Here is a 20,629-nt window from a genome sequence, read left to right as displayed (position 1 = left end):
CTCCCCCTTAGAAATCGAATGTCAAGCTAAAAGTATATATTTCACGCGTATAATTTGATTTCAGTAATAGTAATTTACATTAATGCGATAATTTCAAATCCAAGTGGTTTTTATTTGGGAGGCAACACTATTATCTGTGTAATATACCTCATGGAAAAATATCTTGCTTGTCCCGACGTTGAAAAAATCTGCGAACGTCTATGATTGGGGAGCAACTGCCCCCTTGCCCCCCGTACGCATGCCTATGACCGTCAATCCAAAAGAGGACATGAAAAAACGTAGCTATAGATTTCGAACTATAGACTTGGCACAGACATGGAGATTGACCACATTATTATCCTCAAATTCGCTTCTAGAACATATCAAAACTTTTTTCATGTTTTATATTTCTTTAAATGTCTAAAATATTTAAATACTCTTATAGTTAATTGGAAATTGAAATGAGTAAGTATATATTATTTGGAATTGAAAATTTACATGTATTGGAAAAGTTTCAATAGTACAACAATAGTTGCAATTTTTATAACGCACAATTTTAAAATAAATAATTTAATTTTGTCATTAACCCCCCCAAAAATACAAATTACAAAATTGAAACAATTTGTGGTGTAATTATGTGCTATTGAAGAATGAACTGCATAACGGGTTACTCTTTTACTGACAGTAAAATTTGCAAAAGCTTACACACAGCAAAAACTCATTATATGGTTCAAATTTCCACAACAAATAATTTTGGAGTTCAAATTGTTCCAAATCTGATAAATGTAGCACACCAGTCTAGCTACGTCCCTGCTCACATCGACGGTCTCTGCGAGAGGAGTGTCGGAAATAGGATGTGTCCTAAAGTGTAAAGTAAGGTCACAAGTGCTTCTATAAATAATAATAATATCAATTACAATTAGATAGGGTTGGAGATGAGAAGGAATATTCGACTGAAAAGTGGGGTGGGGGGGAGTTGCGTAAGCTGATGCTTCTTAAGAAGTTCCTGAAATTTTCCCCTTCACTGGAATAACAAAAGTGGTATAAAAGAGAAATAAGATGAACCGATTCAATCCATCAATCGTCAGTTCTTTGGATACTGGACCTTGGACGTCCTTTTAAATACGTTTTTCATTCTTGTGTAATATGCTTTGGATGTATTATTTAATGTGATTTTTACTGCTGTTAGTCTAGTCCTTTAAGGAGCTTAAGGGAGGCGTCTGATACCAGACCGTGACGCCGTGTGAACTTAGGAACGTATTGTAACTCAGGTAAAGTGACGAAGGTGATTTTTTGTCCGAGAGTGGCCGAGAGTGGCACACATAATATACAATGTTCATCTAATTACAAATGCATTATTGCTTTTATCGACACCATCTTATAATCTGATCTGTACTGAACAAAATACGGTATGGCTGTAACACTATCGTTCATAGTTTCCAAGATATTGAATTAAAGCAGTACAAAATTTCAAATTTCGCTATGACACGCTAGGCGTTGAGGCTAATTTTCGAAAAAGCTATTCAACATATATTAAAATAGTTCAACAGTACTTAACATCTGTTTCCCTCTGTGTTAAGCTTATATCGTTTTAGAATTAACGATCGAGTTGTTATATCAAACAGAAAATCCTGAAATAATTCTTCTTCAGTTTGATTCTTTATTTATTTAAAGCCCACTTTGAGCACAGATAGGCTAATGGGGACTGGATCTACAATTTATAGTAGGATTTGAACCGCTATGTTCCTCCTCCGAAACCCGGACACCTGAAATAATTATATAAATTTTCCTGATTACGAAGTGCGTAATATGTTTGTTTGTTGTGTACTCTAATTCCGAAGTAATGCAGTGTAAATAAATAAGTATTTGGGTACTCTCTTTTATTCTTCTATTCGATGGTTCTGCTTGATAACTTCTCTGAACACACAATAGGCACGTCACTTCATCAAACATACAGAATATCGCTATCAGGCCATAGGTCACGGAAACTTTTTCGGAGAGCCTGTACATACTATTACGAGAAATCACGCAATGGCCATAACTTTTGTGTGTGTGGGGTGTGTGTGTGTGTGTGTGTGTGTGCTTAAAGGGAAGAACAAACATTTCTCGCTGGTCACGAATGACCCTCTAACGTACTCGAATTTGCTGTTTATCAATTGAGGCTTTGTGGCTTGTAAGTAGAAATCTTACTAATGATTTGTTGGCTTAAGTCTCAACATAAAGCATGATATCTCATCTGATAAGTGTGTTTTCCAGTGACGTTGTAAGTCCGCGTTGTGGCTGGTGTTTCAGTTTGAGTATTGCACTCTTCCGAGACAGACATGACGAGAAAAGTTTGCGATAAAATTAACAAAAATCTCAAGTTCTATAACGACACTGAAACTTTAATAAAATAATTGATTAATGAATTCTTGATGCAGTAAATGAAAATATCAAAAAATGATTCTCTAGAAGCATCCTTTCTCAGTCTCCAGGTAAAATTTGAAAATTTTCTGTCGATTGGTTCTCGAGATAATCGTGACCAAAGTTACCCCATAAGCTTACACATGCCTGACGAGGAAATTCTCAAATCTCCGCTGGAGTATGAGATCACCTTAAAGAAATCAATTGTCTTGTTTGTCAATGATTATTATAAATGCCTCTCATTAAATATCCTCCTGAATAGTCTTCTCCCAAGGGGAAGGGTTATAATGCCGACCAAGCCCATACCCTTTTGGAAATCCTTCATAGTAAAATTAATACTTAAATAATGAAAAATGACAATATTGCACCCCCTTCAGAAATTATTGATCAATTCCCCCAGAATTCCTGTGATAGTCTAAGACTTAATATTGATATGTAAGATCTGGATATTGCTGGATATCCAGAGCTGGATATCCCAAAAAAATAATGCTTAAAGCAGCCTATAATTTTCCTGACAGGTAAACTATTCTTATTAAACAAAGAGTTTAACCTCACTCACTGACTCATGAATGCACAGCCCGTGGACCTTAGAAGCTGTAATTGAAGTTCCTACTATGAAGTGATTTTCCAAAATACAACCTCTAATGTGCAGTTGAGGAAGACTGTTTACTTTTTTTAAATTTTTATTTAAAATGGACTTAGAAACGTGAAAGTTTAGGGGTGTCTTCCTCTGATGACGTAAACAATCAATAAGAAGGAAATTTCCGAAATTGAGTCCCTAAGGATTTTGTACTGTCTCTAAACATTTCTATTGTTTGAAATTGAAAGAGGTACAGCATGTATCAAAAACACTGGAATGTTTCTCTCCCTAAATCAGACATTGCTTTCGTGGGTAATCTTGGTGAGGTTACTTAGTAATGAAAAATACCGACTGTAAGAGAATAGCGCAGGATGCAGGTGATTCCAAAATTATTTTCCTCCAAGAAAGTTTAATTTTAGAAGGCTCTTTTAGTTTGCACCTGCGTTTCTGTTGTTAGTACACGAATATTTTGAATGCGCAGTAATGTTTAATTTTTCTCATATCATTATATAGCTGCATGTTTGTGTTTGTGTGTGGTCCATATACATACACACACACACACATATATATGTATGTATGTGTAAGGATTTTTGTAAGAGGGTGACCCTTTCCAAAGACACCCAAATGCCAACCTCACTTCCACGTAGTATCCCTGGACTATATTTTTGCTGAGTAACGAGGTTCTGGCGCCTGAACCTGAAGCTAGTATAATCATCTGTAGGAATTTTGTTGTGTTGTCCATATGTGTTTGTGATTGTCCCTTCATCTATTATACTTCATCTTATCTAAATTAGAGCAGTAACAAAAATGCATAAATGTAAATATAAAGTAAATCTTGACTAATTTCATATATGTTTGACCTTCATGGCATTATAATAGCTATTTTTCGCGATCCGCTCGCAATGCTCCACTAACATCACTCGTTCAGCATTTTCTTTTTCAATGCCTTTCCTGCCTGGACGCCGGGCAGGTTCGGCGTAAAGAACTTAATATTCCTTGCTGCCTTTCTGGAGGAAAAGCTTGGATCTCTACAGCACGCGCGCAAATGCTCTCTCGTACGCCAGCGTATGGAGCAGAGGGCTACGTGATTGGTTCATGTGACCCTTCCTGCCTTCTGAAGCAGACGACAGCGGTAGAATTCCTACCCGGTTCTTCGCGCTCGTGCCACTCGTTGTATGTGATGCTACAATACGCAATATTGACTGAAGTAACTTTACCAAACTCAAATATACCATTTCTTAATGGCCATTGCATTGTATAATTTATCGCACGAACAGCGATGGGTATTAAAAACTAAAAGATCAACATAATTTTTGTCAAATAAGTTGGTCAAGTTCCTCGTTGTAGAAGTTCAGCCTGTGGCTGCTCTACCACTTAACCCGCAAAACTATTATTTTTTTATTGTATTTTTTCGTTATTATCTAACTACTTAATATTGTGTGAATGGAAATGTTTAGCATTCATTTGAAAACTCTTAACATCGAATGGTCTGTGGACAAAATTATTTTAAAATGTTTATCACCATTCCAATATGCAATAAACAGTGGTCTGAATTACTGATCGGCACTGTTACGTCAGTAGAGTGTACGATAGTTGGATCATCCACCCACCTCCGTGTCAGAGTGTTTTGCACAGCGCGCCAAGACGACAGAGGTCCCTGGTTCGAATCCCGACGTTAGCACGGGTGTTCTTTATGAGTATCCCTTCATCAACTTCATAAATATCATCACTCATATTCATATTCGCGATTAACCAAAAGTGGTAGAAAAGCGAAGTAAAATAAACCAAATCAATCAGTAGTTGGATCGCCCACAACAATGACGTCTACTGTTGTTCAGAGGAGCTTGTGATTCAGGTAGGTTTTCTAATGACTTGTGTCATACCGAAAAGTATAAAACACCAGAGTTCAAAACATTTGTGGCATAGTGAAGCATCTCATTTTCTAGCTAAAACATGCATAGATGATGTTTTATTGAAAACCCAGCTGACTTCAGGCAAATAAACATTACCTGTGGCGACTAATTCCATAAGTAAATTATTAAGCAAAAAAGGGCCGACCCTTCCTTCGGACTTGGCGTTCCCACCCGAAATGCCCATGCTACGCCACTGCTAAATATATACGTGTTTTACCTGGATTTTCTGTTCTTTGATATATGTCTCTAGGATAGGACTATTTTGTATCAATCTCCTCTAAATAGAGAGATTTGTAGCAAGCCAGAGTATCACCAGCCGTTGTTCTCTGAGGTATTCAAACAATGCCTTGTCAGTAATTAACCGAGTGGAGTTAAGGTGCTGATCACCAGAAAATAGCGGGGCCAGTGACCAGGGGGTTGGAAGAAGGAATAAGTTAGAGAGCAACGAGCGGTGTGGGGTCTTTTGGTCTTGGGTCTTGAAGCGAGAAGGAGCTGGAGAGATTGAGCAAGTACAGACCTATTTTGAGAGTCTTCTAAGGGAACTTCTTCATCATCAGACAGGCAGGTATTATCCTATTTCCAACCATGTTGATCTAGACTTGAAGCTATAAATCCAAGTGCTTGTGTTTTGCCATTTCTAAGTGTGTAGAGTAACCTCTCGCCCCTTACCATTAAGTTATCTGCCAGGGGCGAGTGCTCACCAGTGAGGATGAATAATTAAGTAAGCTACATCACTCACCTCAATGGTTAAGGTTCTTGGTTTGATCCCCCGTTCCTCAGAGAACGTTACGTACTGTTCAGATATTTATATCTTTCTTGTTCTTGTCAAACCTTTTGTATTTTACTCTTATGTTCATTTTTTCTTTTATTTTGTGGTATTTAATTATGAGTGTATGTGTAAATTGATTTTTACTGTACACAGCACTATAAATACTGTTTGAAATAAATAAATAAATTCATCCTTATCTTCGTAATTAGCCAAAAGTGACAGAAACGCGAAGTAAACTAAATCAAATCATTCATTCATTCATATAAAGATTGTAAACCTTGGCCCCCAAGATCTATATTATTGAATCAAATTTTCTGAACAGAAATACCTCTATGGTCATCCATGACAATACAATGAAACGTGTAATTTCTGCAACTGGAAAAATTGAATATATGTACTTATAAAGAATTGCTTCATGTGCTTTTATCAAAATACTTACGTGAGTGCTTGAAGGGTGAACTTAGAGTTTGAGCTTAGTTATTCAAAGGTCATAGGTTCGACTCCCGCTCGTCCGGATTTTTTTTTGATAAGAGCAAATTCATTGTATTTTAATGCATCGTTAAAAATCGCGATAAATCTGTATTTTCTCCTTGTCCACTGTCCAGAAACTAAATGGCTGCTTTACGGTAGCGTTGAACAGAAACTCAAATATGAATAAGATTTACTAAAATGAATTGAACATGCCAAATCATTCGACAATCACATATTGCCTTTTCAGGAAGTTATATTTAATTCATACTATATGCCAGAAGAATTTTTGTATTTGACAGGTTGTAAGACGTTGCACGAAGACATCTGCAAGACAGAGAAATAAAATTCGCCAGTGACAAATTGCTCGGAGTACATTCTTTGATATGTAAACATCATTGTAAAAGTACTTGTCGTAGGTGAGTGTTACGGCTTCACAATTCTAACTTTGTGTGTTCGAGTTCGTGCACGCAAGTTTATTTTTTTGTAACGTCAATATATGCGTGTTCGCACGTTGTTGTTTGGCGTAAACATAAAGATTATTTTACACTTTATTTTTTTTAAATCAATGATTTCACATAAATTATTTGTGATAAATTCTTACATTTTCCAGTGCACAGACAAACACCTTATTGTTAAAATATCGTTCCTCGTCTTTGGAACAGAACTACAGATTTCTCAGGCAAAAACTTTCAGAACAACTGAATTGTATGCTTTCTGGTCTATCTATATATATTACTATACAGGGTGGGCCAAAAGTCAGGTGACAGCATTGTCATAGGAAAGGCTGATGTGTTGGAGGTCCACTTTGGCTACATATGATGTTTGGGGGGAGGGGCAAACCCAAGGACACATGTGACCACCCCGGGCGCCATCTTGGAATCCGCCATCTTGAACGCAACTTAGGTTTTTTTTAAATGGAACCATAGGCATGTGGCATATCATTTCCAATTGTTTTTCTGTCAGGAGTTCAATGCCGCAAACCGTTTTGTCCAATCGTGACCCTTTTCCTAATTATGGCCTGTTTTATCTATGCAGGTATCACCGACTGAATAATGGTGCTGACGACCGAAGAACGTGTGGGGATCATCCTCATGTGTGGAAATCGGAGCTCGCGTGTGGTGGCTGCAGAGTTTAATGCATTACACACCGATAGGGAGCCAATTTTCCACAATGGTGTGGCCAAACTCATCAGCAGATTCCGAAATACGGGATCTGTGGCCGATAAAGCACGCAGCGGTCGCCCGAAAACTTCAACAGATGAGGCAACCACTGTCGCTGCACTCGCATCCTTTTCCAAAAGCCCCCAACGTAGCACCAGACGTATCGCCCTTGAATCTGGAGTTAGCCGAACATCCATACGGTGGATACTTGCCGTTAACAAGTGGCACCCATACAAAATTCAGATGCACCTACATCTGACAGAGGGCGATCCTGATCGGCGGGTACAGTTTGCCGAATGGGCGACGGAGGAACTGCAGACCAACCCGGATCTCCCCTTGCAAGTGTTGTTCTCCGATGACGCACTTTTTTACGTAAACGGAGAAGTGAACAAACAAAACCACCGTTACTGGAGTGACAACAACCCACACTGGATTGATGCATCGCGGATCGTTGGTTCCCAGAAGGTTATGGTATGGTGTGGTATTTTTGGCACGATGATCATTGGCCCATTTTTCATCTTCGGCACGCTGAACGTTGAACGCCGACAACTACCAACGACTGTTGGATAAGGAGATTTTTCCGTCGGTTTTGTCAGAGGACGGTTTATACCCAACGTTCTTCCAGCAGGATGGAGCTCCTCTCCACTACGGACATTGTGCCTGGACCAGCAGTTCCCTGGGAAGTGGATCGGGCGTCGGGGACCGGTAGAAAAGCCCCCCCGGACACTGGACCTCACGCCTCTCGACTTCTACCTGTGGGGCCACCACAAGGCCATGGTTTGAGCCGCGAAAATCCAGAATTTACAGCATCTGGTGCAGCGGATTGTGAATGTCTGTGCTGCTGTGCGTCCGGAGACATTGCTGGCTGTGTGAAACGCCCTCCCTTGCCCGGGAAAAAAATGCTACCACTACCAAGATAGAGGCGGCAAAATCTCCCTCGGACAAGCGAAATAGCGTTACGGTCCTGGTTAAGTTCGTGTGTAGGAACCGGTGACCGACAGTGTATAGTGGTAAGCCATATCGAATAAAAACAAAGACATATGAACTTTCAAATAACCACCTCTTTACCTGTAGCCGGGAAGCGGCTAGCTGCATACCTGAAAATCACGGGTAGCGACATGCGTACGAAATGATATAGCCCAAAATTAACATAAAAATAAAAATTATATTCTATTCATAATCAACAAAAATCAATTTACTACATCTCCCCCTCTTTCACTCTCATTTTCACTCACAGAATCAATCCTCACGGGGTCATCGACACAAAGAATGATACATGACATGTACAGGTGTTATGACGATAAGCCCTAATTATTGCATTCTCAATTAATTTTACCTTACTTTTTGTCTAATCAGGTCATTTGTGATTTTGCTCCAGTGCTACTCAAATCCTAGCCAGCCCTTACTTAAGTTCACCTTTTTTTAAAAAGAAACTAGTCGGCGCGGTGACAATACATTATTTGATCAGCATAAACAAAGGCGTCTCAACGGCAATTACATTCACGTGGGCGGACGTTTTCCTTTTACAAGACCTCACGTGGTTCCAAACATAACAAATAACCTCCGTTGAGTGACGCAAACATATACTCTCTAGCAGGCGGGACTTAAACACTTCGCCGCGACGAGCAATTCATATTACCAGGCAAATACTTTTACCAAATAATCACACATGCGGCCTGACATAGCTAGCACTGACACATAAAAAATGAACAAACCTCAAGTAGATTAAACAATTAAGTGGGCGGCGCTTTACTCTAATAGTACGCACTTTAAACAAATACAAAGGAGCACAAACAACAATAAATTTAAGACCATTAAAAAAAATATCACAAGGAATAAGAAAAATTGACCTGAGACGAATAAATTACAAATGACAAGCGCGACGGGAGTTTGATATAAAATTTCGAGTTGAGTGGGCGTTTTCAAAATGTTGACGAATTTCAAGGGCGTTCTCTAAATCAATCGGGCCGTCACGTGCTGACAATCACGCAGATGAATACATTACCAACTCTCAGCTTCCGAGGTGCATCCTGGCGTCGTTATGGGCGATTGAAAAACACATAGTATTCACGCGAAAGGTTTCCTTGGTCGCGACGATGAAGATGCGAAAAGTGTTCATACTTCTGGTTCCTCGGTTTCTTTTCCCCTCGGGATCGGTGAACATCTCCGTGGTCTGGCCGTCGGGACGTCAACGTGGCGGCTGGTAGGCATCATCGGCGTATCAATAGGGCGGCGTTCGACCTCTCTCTCTCTCTCTCTCTCTCTCTCTCTCTCTCTCTCTCTCTCCATGGCGGCGGATAGGCATCGTCGGCGTGGCTCGTCGTTCCTCTCTCTCTCTCCGTGGCGGATGGTAGGCATCATCGGCGTAGTCTCTTCTGACATCGGGCGAATCGACGGTAACGCCCTTACCTCTCTTCTTCCTCTAGCCCGCCATAGTTTCCGGTGTTCCTCGTTTCTCAAAAATTATAAACGGCGTAAGGTAATCACGGAAACACGGTCTCGCTCCAACTTCTCCCAGCGGTTCAGGTAGGCGCACTCGTGTAGACTTACTGTCTATCACACACACTGGTGTTCGTAAAACACAACAAAGTCCACTGTACACTCAGAGGTAGCACGAAGGTGCTCTCGTTACAAGAATCGCGGCAAAACTGTACGCGGAGAGGTAGCACGGAGCTGCTCTCGCTACAAGGATCGCGGTAAGACTGTGTATCGAAAAACCATGGCCTTCGTTTTATTTAGATTTTGAAAAAAGACGCTAGGCGTTCGTTGAAGTGACGCTTCTGAAGAGGTCATTCCACTTTGCTCTATTGTCTCCCAACTGGGACGAGCCGTGCTCGAAGTTGAGTTTCTGCGGATTAAGCCTCAGCCTCGCTGTCGCCCATAGCTCAATTGCAACCGGTGTCCACAAACTGATCAATTACAACCGATTTGATATGGCGTCCGTAATTGTTGCTTGATCGCGACGAAACTCCACACATCCGTCCTTGCACACATGCCGCTGCGCAGGTATAAGTTTCACATGAATCTGACCGCTGGAAACCGAGATATTTAAATGTTTGTCACTACGGTCGAATTTCCTAAGCTTTAGACGCATAACGTGACCCTTCAGGTGCTCACCCTTAAGACACGCGAACGTCTCGTTCCTCCCGTCGGCTTGGCAAAAATCAAATATGTATTCTTACAAATTAAAACTCTCAACGCTTTGAATCAACACATTTTTTACCGCTATGGACAATAATAATAATAATAATAATGACGGTAAATCTGACTGTCACAGCTGTGCATGTGGACTGGAAGAGGCGTGTGGCACAAACCATTGTGCACGAGGGTGGATCTTTCGAGCATGTGTTGTGAGGAGACACAAAGGGGGAAAGACAGGCCATAATTAGGACAAGGTTCACGATACGACAAAACTGTTTGCGGCATTGAACTCCTGACGAAAAAACAATTGGAAATCATATGTCATATGCCTATGTTTCCATTTAAGAAACCTAAGTTGCGTTCAAGATGGCGGATTCCAAGATGGCGCCCGGGGTGGTCACATGTGTCTTTGGGTTGGCCCCACCCCTCAAACATCACACGTGGCCAAAGTGGACCTCCAACACACCAGCCTTTCCTATGACAATGCTGTCACCTGACTTTTGACCCACCCTGTATATTGTTAGTAGCTTATTAGCAGAAGTTTATATTACATTTTAACCCTTTGTGTAAATATAAAATCGTTAAATGATTACATAAATAGCTATTACCATTAGAATTGTTCTGGAACCGTAGATACAGTAAAAATATTCAAACTTTCATTTACTACAACGCCGCAATATTGAAGCTCTAAGATTAGCAGGGATGATATACAAGGGTTGGATAAAAAGTAATGGCAACACTGGTATAATTGGTACTTTACTGTATTGGCAGAGGAGCACGTGTTACATTCCTTCAAAGTAATCGCCCCTCATCTCTACGACCTTCTGTCACACGAATGGAAGGCGTCGTACACCGTCAGCGCGTCCATCTCTGTCGATGTCCAGCAGTGACCGCCCTATAGCACGTATGATGGCTTCGCGCGTGTCGTAGTGCTTCCCGCCCAGTGGTTCCTTCATTTTGGCAAAACGGTCGTAATCACACGGTCTCATACCGGTGAATACGGCGGATGTTCCAGTACCTCCCACTACCAGTTATGCAGGAGCGCCGTCACATTGTTCGCAGTGTGACACCTTGCATTGTCAAGCAGGATGATGGGACACCGTGCCGTCGCTTCCTTCTTAATGCGAGACGAAGGTGGTGTTGCAAGAAGGTGCAGAAGTAGGCTGCGTTGACCGTCTGCCTGAGAGACGTTGTTCTTCTTGCCTAAACATATTGTTAGGGCGCTTGCACTGTCATCCTCTGCTTCAGAGCACTGCTGTTTTTGACTGAATAACATACAATCGCTCCCACTCACTATACTTCCTCGTCTGACATTCCTTTATCAGCCACGAAACGCTTGTGGCGCTGTGACTCACCCCTTTCACGGGACAGCAGTGTTGCCATTACTTTTTATCCAACCCTTGTAGTTTGGTACAGTGATGCAGAAGTTATTTTAAAGATAAACTTACGTTAGCATATGTAGCACTTTGATTGGCATTGGCTTATATGAACTAAAAATATGATACTATTTTTTTCTCTGCTTTCTATTTTCCTAGAAAATTGACATGTAGATTGAAAATTGTATCCATAATTCAATTAATATATATATTTTGAAATCTCACCTTGAAATGCAATGTAACCCTTGTGGTGATGACTTTATTCATAAAAATCCAAAATTAACATTTACGTCCGTTCATAGATTTCAACATCATATTTACTAAAATAACATTTACCTCCTTCGTGGCCGTGCGGTCTAAGGCGCTGCGCTTTGGACTCCGATTGCAGGACGGCATTGATTCGAATCCGCCTGGGTTCAGCCTCTGGATTTTCGGCCTGTGTACAGGACCGGTGGCAACCCACCATCGTGAAGAAATTGGAGAGCTACCAGTTAGAAGCGTAAGCCGGTCTGGGAAATCTCCTACAACGGCTGAGGGTTTGACGTGCTGACCCACACCTCTAGGTAGGATTGTGGGATGGAGACTGGTAGTCGGGAGATAGACCAAGACCCTTCCAGGGCTGAAGAGCCACGGGTTATTATTTACTAAAACATCTGCATAACTGATTTTGTGATATACAAGGCATAATTTTTAGTGGCATTATTGCAACATGTGCAGAAATAATTGTCGAAATGTTGGTTCTAAATTCTGCTGTAACTTTAGAAATGTCTTATCTATCTTCACTTCAACAACATCAAGTCTGCTGTGAATGCTATTGGAGTAATTAATCGTTAGGTAAAAATACACGCAATTGGATACAATGTCATACACCGCACCAAGTTATGGGGTTCTTCAGTTCATGCAATTTTCTCTACAATTCTCAAACAATTACTGGGAAGGAAGTAACATTTAATAGACGCCCCCTTCGATTTTAATCAAATTTCCAATTATTCCTTCAGAAACCCTGAAACTGCATGTAATTTTTGTCGGACAAAAAATCAAGTTACGATATATTTGAAATTTGAGGTTTTTTGAGGCCATCATCGATTTTAATATATCCTAGCTAGGTTTCTCCTCAATACATTCTCAGATTTTAGTTAGTATAATTTTCTTTTTAAAAAAGAAATTGATACTTCTGCACAAACACATGGCTGCACACATGGCGTATATATAGTTTACGGGTTGGGGGGGGGGGCGATTTAATTTTTGGTATGATTAGGGTTGCTGTATTTCATGTGTGAAGACCCAGGACACTGTTGACCAGAAGCTTGTTACGGGTTGGGGGCTGAACCCGACAAAGTAGTATGTATGTACAACATAATTATTATGTACATTTGTACAGTACGATTATTATATTTACACTTCTTAATAAAAAACAGAAATCCACTTCAAAGTATATCATTAACCTTGCAATTCCTTTGGGTGCCATAATGAACTAAGCTGCTATCTGTCAACGTCGATACTTTATTCGAAAACTGCGGACTGAACTGATAGCCATCCAAGCACTCATCTGTTTACAGTAAACAGCTTACTGTAGAGTGGAAGAGAAAATTTACTAGAAGGTAGTGATTGCTGCTACAACCTTTTCAAGCATTCCCATTGGCTGGTAGCTTTTTAGGGTAGTAAATAATCTGTGATGGTTAGTTTAGGCTAGTTGAATTTGGTTCTCTTAGAAAAAGAAGACGACGAAAATGGTTGTAGCAGCAATACGACCTGAAAATCAGCACTGCTAGCAGACGGCGGTGCCATCTTGAAAGCAGCACGTTCTTGTAACTCGATAACTTTTGGATTATCGAGAGAAAGCGGTTCCAATAAATGAGGGATAGTTAGTTCACAATTTGGAAGAAGTTGTTGTAATCTTGCAATGTGTTTACTGTGTTCAAAGAAGGTAGTGATTGCTGCCACTACAGTTTTAAGCAATCCGATTGGCTGACGTGTCTGACTGGCTGACTAGGTTAGTTTAGGTTAGGCTGGGTTGGGTAAGATAAAAAAAGAAGAAAGAGTTTTGTCGTACTAATTCCAACCGCGCGAGTTTATTTCTGCCACAGAATAGTTAAAAAATGGATGACAAAGGTTTACCTGTAATAATCTTTTGTGCTTTCAGCTGGTGCATTATTCCATTCTATTTGATGGCTGGGTGTTCTAGGTCTCTTCATTTCTTCATCATAGTCTCTAAGTAGTTTTCCTGCTTTGGAATAAATTGAAGACTAAAATTGGTAAACGCTGTAAGTGCCACAATAATTCAAACACCGTTTTCCACATTAAACTGTGAAATGTGCCATGCTTTATAATTTGGTAAACTTGAAATATGGTTGGTAGCCCTGTAAGTAGTTCAAAGGGCGTGTAAAGAGGTCACTATAGATCGACTACAAGGAAAAAACCTTGGGACGAGAAGTCCCCGCGCAACTTTCCCTTCTTTCCTCCACCTCGAGCCATAAGGAAACATGGTTAACTCTCCCCCTCCCTAACTCGCGGGGGTACGGTGCACATGACTCGCGGGTCTGCGCAGGTTGTTTTGCTCGTGGTTCCACTATAGTGTGCTCGTTCTTACGGACTGATGTGCGGAACGATGCGATTTCCCAAAACTTTCGCTTTTTGCACTTACAACGTTTACCACTTTTAGTCCTCAATTTCATTAAAGTTCTCAGAGCTTAAAAATATCTCTATTAGAATACTGACATGTTTGAGGTGCCCAAAATAATATTGCACTGCATGAACAAATGGAGATATTTCAAACTCCCCACAGGTTACACAGTGAAGAAACTGAAGAGCTTTCTGAAATGTTTCTCTTGTACTGGTAAATTGTTAAGTATGTAAAGTTTCTACAATTAGTGAAAACAATTCCACAAGTCACGCTACTTAGTATTAATACTTTCTGTCCATCTTGTGTCAAATAACTTGAGAATATTACGGTGTTTCCATGACTTTCTTGCAGTTTCTTAAAACCAAATTCCATTGAGAAGACTCGAAGGGAAAAAAATATATAACTCATTTGACAATCCAAAAGCAGTTTCTTATTGCAGAAATTTCACATGAATTGGCAACAGCTAGAGTTAAAATATGTGTTGAACAATGCACATAAATTGCTTTCGGACACTTCTCTGAAATTATCGATATACCCCCCTTGAATTTACCACGCATTATATCAGCACCATCACATCGTTGAGCAACCATTTGTTTTTCTAAATACACGCCCAACCCAGAGAGAGTAGAGATAATAGCTGAAACTAACCCAGATGCTGTTACATCTCCAACAGGAACAAATCGGAGAGAAAGTTTCCCATTCCGATCTAGACTTTGGGAAATGATTTATCGACTCTCTGGATCAACGAACAGTTCGGAAATTTCAAATTGTCAAAAAAGTAGAACTTTTAGAAATGCTTAATTCTTCAATATCGGGAACTTATAATGAAATGGTTCGTGCTACAACTTCATAAAGAACTGCTTCGGGCAAAAATTACATGTAACATTATAGAATTTGCGAAATATCAGGAATTTTCTAAGCATTCTCCAGAGAAATTTCGAAACTATCAGGAAAATGTAGACATTTGGTTTACAATCCCATCTGGTGTGTGGAATCAATTTCTTTCCCATTCGTATCCCATCCTATACGCTTCTAATATATGAGAACAAATTAAGTCCGATGAATTTTACGATCAAGTCTCTGCGCATAGCTGATAGAACAGGTAATCTGGTAATTTTACTGAACCAAAAGGGGGGATTGGACCCGTTGAACCCCTCGTCCAAGGCTACACATGTGTTCAATCTATATTCCCATGCTTGCCAATACCTAATTTACTGAACCAAAAGGGGGTGATTGGACCCGTTGAACCCCCCCCCCCTTTTAAAAATACGTCCATGGCTACACATGTGTTCAATCTATATTCCCATGCTTGTCAATACCTCACAGTAGCCTCTGATCATAATACTGGCAGTAAAAATACATATTATAGATATATATCGAGGACTTCAATTTCAATTATCTTAGAAACTAATGTCTGAATTCAATCTTAAGTATGACGAAATATTACCTTCAGTTCTCACATACAATTATTACTAAGTATTATTGTTTATGGTTTATATTTAGATTAATAATATATAAGATTCTAAATGTGTTATAATTTAGCTGACTGAATATTTCTATGTTCCAGATTCGTCAAAAATGTTAAAAGAAGATAAGTTGGTAATTCGATGCCTATCAATATTCATCTTCCATGTTTTCGTACAAGTTACTGCACATTTGATTCAAAGTGATCTTGATAGTATTTTAATTTCCAACCTGACAATTTTATCGTCAAGAATATTATTGGATTTTGCAAAGAAACATACATTGGCAATTATTGACAGCAGCAATGTAATTGCAAGCAGAGAAATTTTGAAACAACTAGAAGTAAATTGTTTTAGTGTAACAGTTGTTGGTGCAGAAGAGAGGAATTTTCATAACTATTCCATTCATGACAGTACTCAGTTCCCATACAGTCAGTCAACAACAATAATTGTGGTGGATGACTTAAAATCATATGCTACTATCATTCAGAAATACGGTAATATTTTACGACGTAACATGAGATCGTACATCTTGGTCATCATCCTTCATACTTTGAAACCCTTTGAACTACGAACAGTGAACAAACTGATAAATATATGGTGGGAAAATAGGATGTTTAGTGTTCTATTTATTGGAACCACAGAACATTATGTGTTGTCGTCCAACCTATATTTCTTGGTTTACAGAAATTCTTTTCTAACTCAAGATGCATCAATTTCATTCTTAGAGAATGGAGCAAAAGTGGACTTAGAAAATGTTTTTAACAGGAAGATGTTCGAAAATATGAACGGGTATCCATTCTTAATTTCTAGCAGGATAGGCTTGAAGCCTATTATTTGGAAAGTGAAGAATGGGCAGGGGTATTCTTGTACTGGACATTATGGTGAAACATTTCACATGCTAGAAAAATACATGAATTTCACACCAGTGTTTTCTATACATCAGAAAATGCAATATTCTGGAAGGAGACTCGCAAACGGATCTTGGGATTCCGTCATTGGAGATCTGTTGGAATATCGTGTCGACTTCGGCTATACAACCATGTTATTGAATTACAATGCGTATCAGGTTGTCGATCACACATCTATAATGTACTTTCCCAGGTTTGTGATTGTTGTTAGAAAGTCTGAAGAACTACCCAAGTGGATGTCCTTGTACTTACCTTTCGATCCAAACATGTGGATTTATTCCCTCGTAACACTCGTCATTCTGGGAGCAACTATGTACTTCACATTGAATTTTAACAAAAGGAATAAATACTCGGTTGTGGATGTTGTTTTGAGCGTCCTTCAGATTTTTTTGAAGATATCAGTCCCAGAGCCTCAAGGCTTATCTCGGAAAACAGTGTTTTTCTTCACTACGTACCTCAGTCTGATTGTCATGTCTCTGTACGAAGGTTCGTTGGTCAGCTGTCTTACAATACCAAAACATTTCCCAGAAATCAATTCGTTCCAGGATCTGGCGAAAGCAAGAATCAAGGTCACAGGTTGGCCAGGTCTGGTACAATTATTTAGGGGAACTTCCAATCCGGATATTGAGTACGTGTATGAGACATTTGTACCACGCTTAGACAGAAGATCGTCAGTGGACAAGATATTCAATAGCAGTAGTTTTGCTGTGGTGGAGGACAAGGGCATGGTGTTCTTCAACTCAACCTCGTCTTCAAAATACCACGTTTTGAACGAGCGGTTGGGTCTGGCTTTAGCATCATTTCCTGTGACGAAACACTCACCTTACTTAAAACGTATCGACCAACTTATTGACAGAGCTAAAGCGGCGGGTCTGTTGGAACAGTGGTTCGAGAACACGGTGAGGGAAGAAAACACGAGAGCCCACTTTATTGATGCAGCTAATGGGATAGCAAGAGGCCGTGTTTCGATTTCTCTAGAACACATACAGTCAGCATTCTTCATTTTAGTGATAGGATATATCCTCTCTGTTCTATCTTTCACATATGAAGTTTCAAACTGCAAATCGTTCTTCAATGGATGGTCCCAAACGTGAGAAGATTTAAATGTGTAACAGTATTTGCCATTATAACTACAGGTACTAAGACTTACACACTCACAGTTGCATTTTTGGCAGTTATTGAGTCCATATACACATAGCAGAGTTGAGGAATTTATGGACCCAAACACTAAGTCGAGATTTTTGCAGATTTAATATTTAATCTTACAACGAAGACTACTTTATCGTCAGGCAGAAGTTGCTTATGAAAGTGAGTACGTATTTTCATTAAGTTGTGATTTATAGTTTATATATGCGTTCTAGCTTTAAATATAATTTTAAAAATGTATGAAGATTATTAATTGAAATGGCCTGTGTGAACATATTCTGGGTAATAGGCTAAGGTAGGTGAGCCAAACGCAGCCCGTGTTCCCAAAGTGGCCCACGTTACGATAATCATATTAGTATTTAACACAGCTAACAAATGGCACTACATTAATATACCCAGTCCCCCAACCTTAGTTCATTATCGATCCAGATTAAGGTGAGGTGTGACAATTTCGCACAAGGCATGCACTTGTTTAAATATAGTCGGAATGGGCACTGCTACTAAAGAAAATCCATGCATAATTGGAGAGTAAGGATTTCTCCCCATGTTGCAAGTGGAGGCTGGGACGACGCAGCCAATATAATGATATCACGTCACGTGCAAAATGTAGACCTATACACATGGAAAAAGCTGGTCTATGGGGCCGGGCCTAGTGATGGCATCATAGTGGGGCAGGGGGCGGATGCCACAATTCACAGCCAAACGAGTACACGAAAGAGCAAGATGTGGCCCCAAAACAGCTACGTTGGCAACAATGCTCCCCAGCTGCATCAGAGAGAAGGGCCTAGGGGAAATTGTCCCTCTCCCCATAAGGAAATTTTTTGTTGTTTGTGCGTACAGTACAGTCATGGCAATTTCTGGGTTATAATGATCTCATTGGAAGTTAATGGGAGCGTTACACCTCAGAAATGCTCGTGACTGTACTACACATGCTGTCTATTATAAAGGGCCCGGTAGCCATATAATTTATGAAGTTGGAAACGTGGCTTATCTTTGATTCTTATGACTCTGAAAATTCATAAACCTATTAAATTATACTCATGTGGTGGGTTGGTTGTTGCTTAATCGATCGAATTGCATGTAAGTGAATATTATAGGTTACTTTACAAGATGCGGTGTCGAGGTGCTCTCCCAGCTGTAGCCTGAGTAGCAGTACTAATGGTCCTTTAATACAATGCAAACAACGCTGCGTGTTACAGACCCATTTCTTGCAATTACACTGTGCAACAAAATTTAATTTTATCTACATTAGAAATGAAACTATGTGCTGTTTACTAACTCTCATATGTGCTGATTTCAGAAGAAATATGTCCTCTACTCTCTATTCATTGATTGATTGTTTTTGTGTTTAAGTCCACTTTATGCAAAGTAAGGCTAATCGGGACTGGACCTACAATTTCAAGTGGGATCCAAACCACTATGTGTCTCCACCGGGTATCGAACCCGAACCCGGATCCCTTGATTTCAAGGTGGCGACGCTACAACAGCGCCATCGGGGAGGCCCTCTACTCTATATTGAAAGGTATGAAATAGTATGTAATAATATACTGCAGATAGTATAATAGTATACTGCAAACAATTAGATTACACCAGTTGTTGTCTACATAGTTTTTACATGAATGCATGAGTTTTATATCGGCGTGCTCAGGTGCTTGAATGAATGAACCACGCTTAGAGAGAAAATATATTGCTCAAAGCTATTTCGGACTAGCTATGTCATTACTAAGGCTAGGATTTTTATGATCTAAAAATCACCAAAATATGCAAAATAAAATATGCTCTTATCACCTAAAATTTTACAAAATATACACTACAGGGTGAGTCGTAAGTCACCATACAAATGGTGAAAAAGGTGCCTAATGTTTATTTTTCCTTTTCAGGCAGGTGAACCAATGAAATAGAGATGCCACTAACGAAGGAAGAACGGATTGACATCATTCTGTTGGCTGGGAGTGGTACCACCCGTCATGTAGCACGTACAGTGTCTCTCAAAAGATTTGGAAAAAGACATTTTTAACTAGGCAACCCAATTTACACAAGGTGTTGGTGGGTTGCGTGTAGAGTTAGGCTCAATTTCAGGGTTGCCACATGCACAATAGATATTTATAAAATACGCAAAAGAAAGAAAAGCAAGTAATATTGTATAAAATTATTAAAAATATCACTATTATATCGCAAGTGACAAATTTCTTTCTGAAAGAAAAAAAATAGGTTTTCTAGTATTTCATCGCTGATGAGTCTACAGAAAGGAAAGGAGGTGAGACAAAACGAAACGTGACAAAGGAGAGGAGAAAGAGAAAGCGAAAGGAGAAGAGGAAACGTAGAGGAGAGAAGAAAGAGAGGATAGACGAGGAGAGGAGATGTAGTGAGGAAAATGGAAAAAGATTCTAGGAGAGATGAGGAAAATGGAGCAAGGAAGAGGAGAAGTAGAGACGAGAAGAGGGGAGTGGAGAGTAAAGTAAAGGAGAGAAAAAGAGAAGAACGAAAAGAAGAGAAGAAGAGTGCAGTGGAGTCGTAAATCTAAGACAGGAGATACGAGGAGTGGAGATGAGTGGGATGGAGGTAAGATGCGAGAAAAGTAGGGAAGGCGATATGAGATAAAAGCAGAGCGAGCAGAAGGAGGGGAGAGGAGAAGGAGAAGAGAAGAGGTAGTTGCAGAAAATATCGTCTCAGCGTCAAGAATTGATGCATTGG

General features: G+C 39.8%; 1 protein-coding gene across 1 annotated transcript; it reads left to right on the top strand.

The window, feature by feature from the left end:
* The first annotated feature begins 16,827 nt into the window (after window positions 1-16,827).
* Window positions 16,828-17,883, top strand: LOC145992442 (glutamate receptor ionotropic, delta-1-like). The gene has a single exon (XM_083128827.1). The coding sequence runs from the start codon at window positions 16,828-16,830 to the stop codon at window positions 17,881-17,883; it is 1,056 nt and encodes a 351-aa protein (XP_082984953.1).
* The last annotated feature ends 2,746 nt before the right edge of the window (window positions 17,884-20,629 follow it).

This window comes from Lepisma saccharinum, chromosome 9, assembly GCF_977018435.1.
Source record: "Lepisma saccharinum chromosome 9, izLepSacc3.1, whole genome shotgun sequence".
Classification (NCBI taxonomy): domain Eukaryota; kingdom Metazoa; phylum Arthropoda; class Insecta; order Zygentoma; family Lepismatidae; genus Lepisma; species Lepisma saccharinum.
This window is presented reverse-complemented; position numbering and strand designations above follow the sequence as displayed.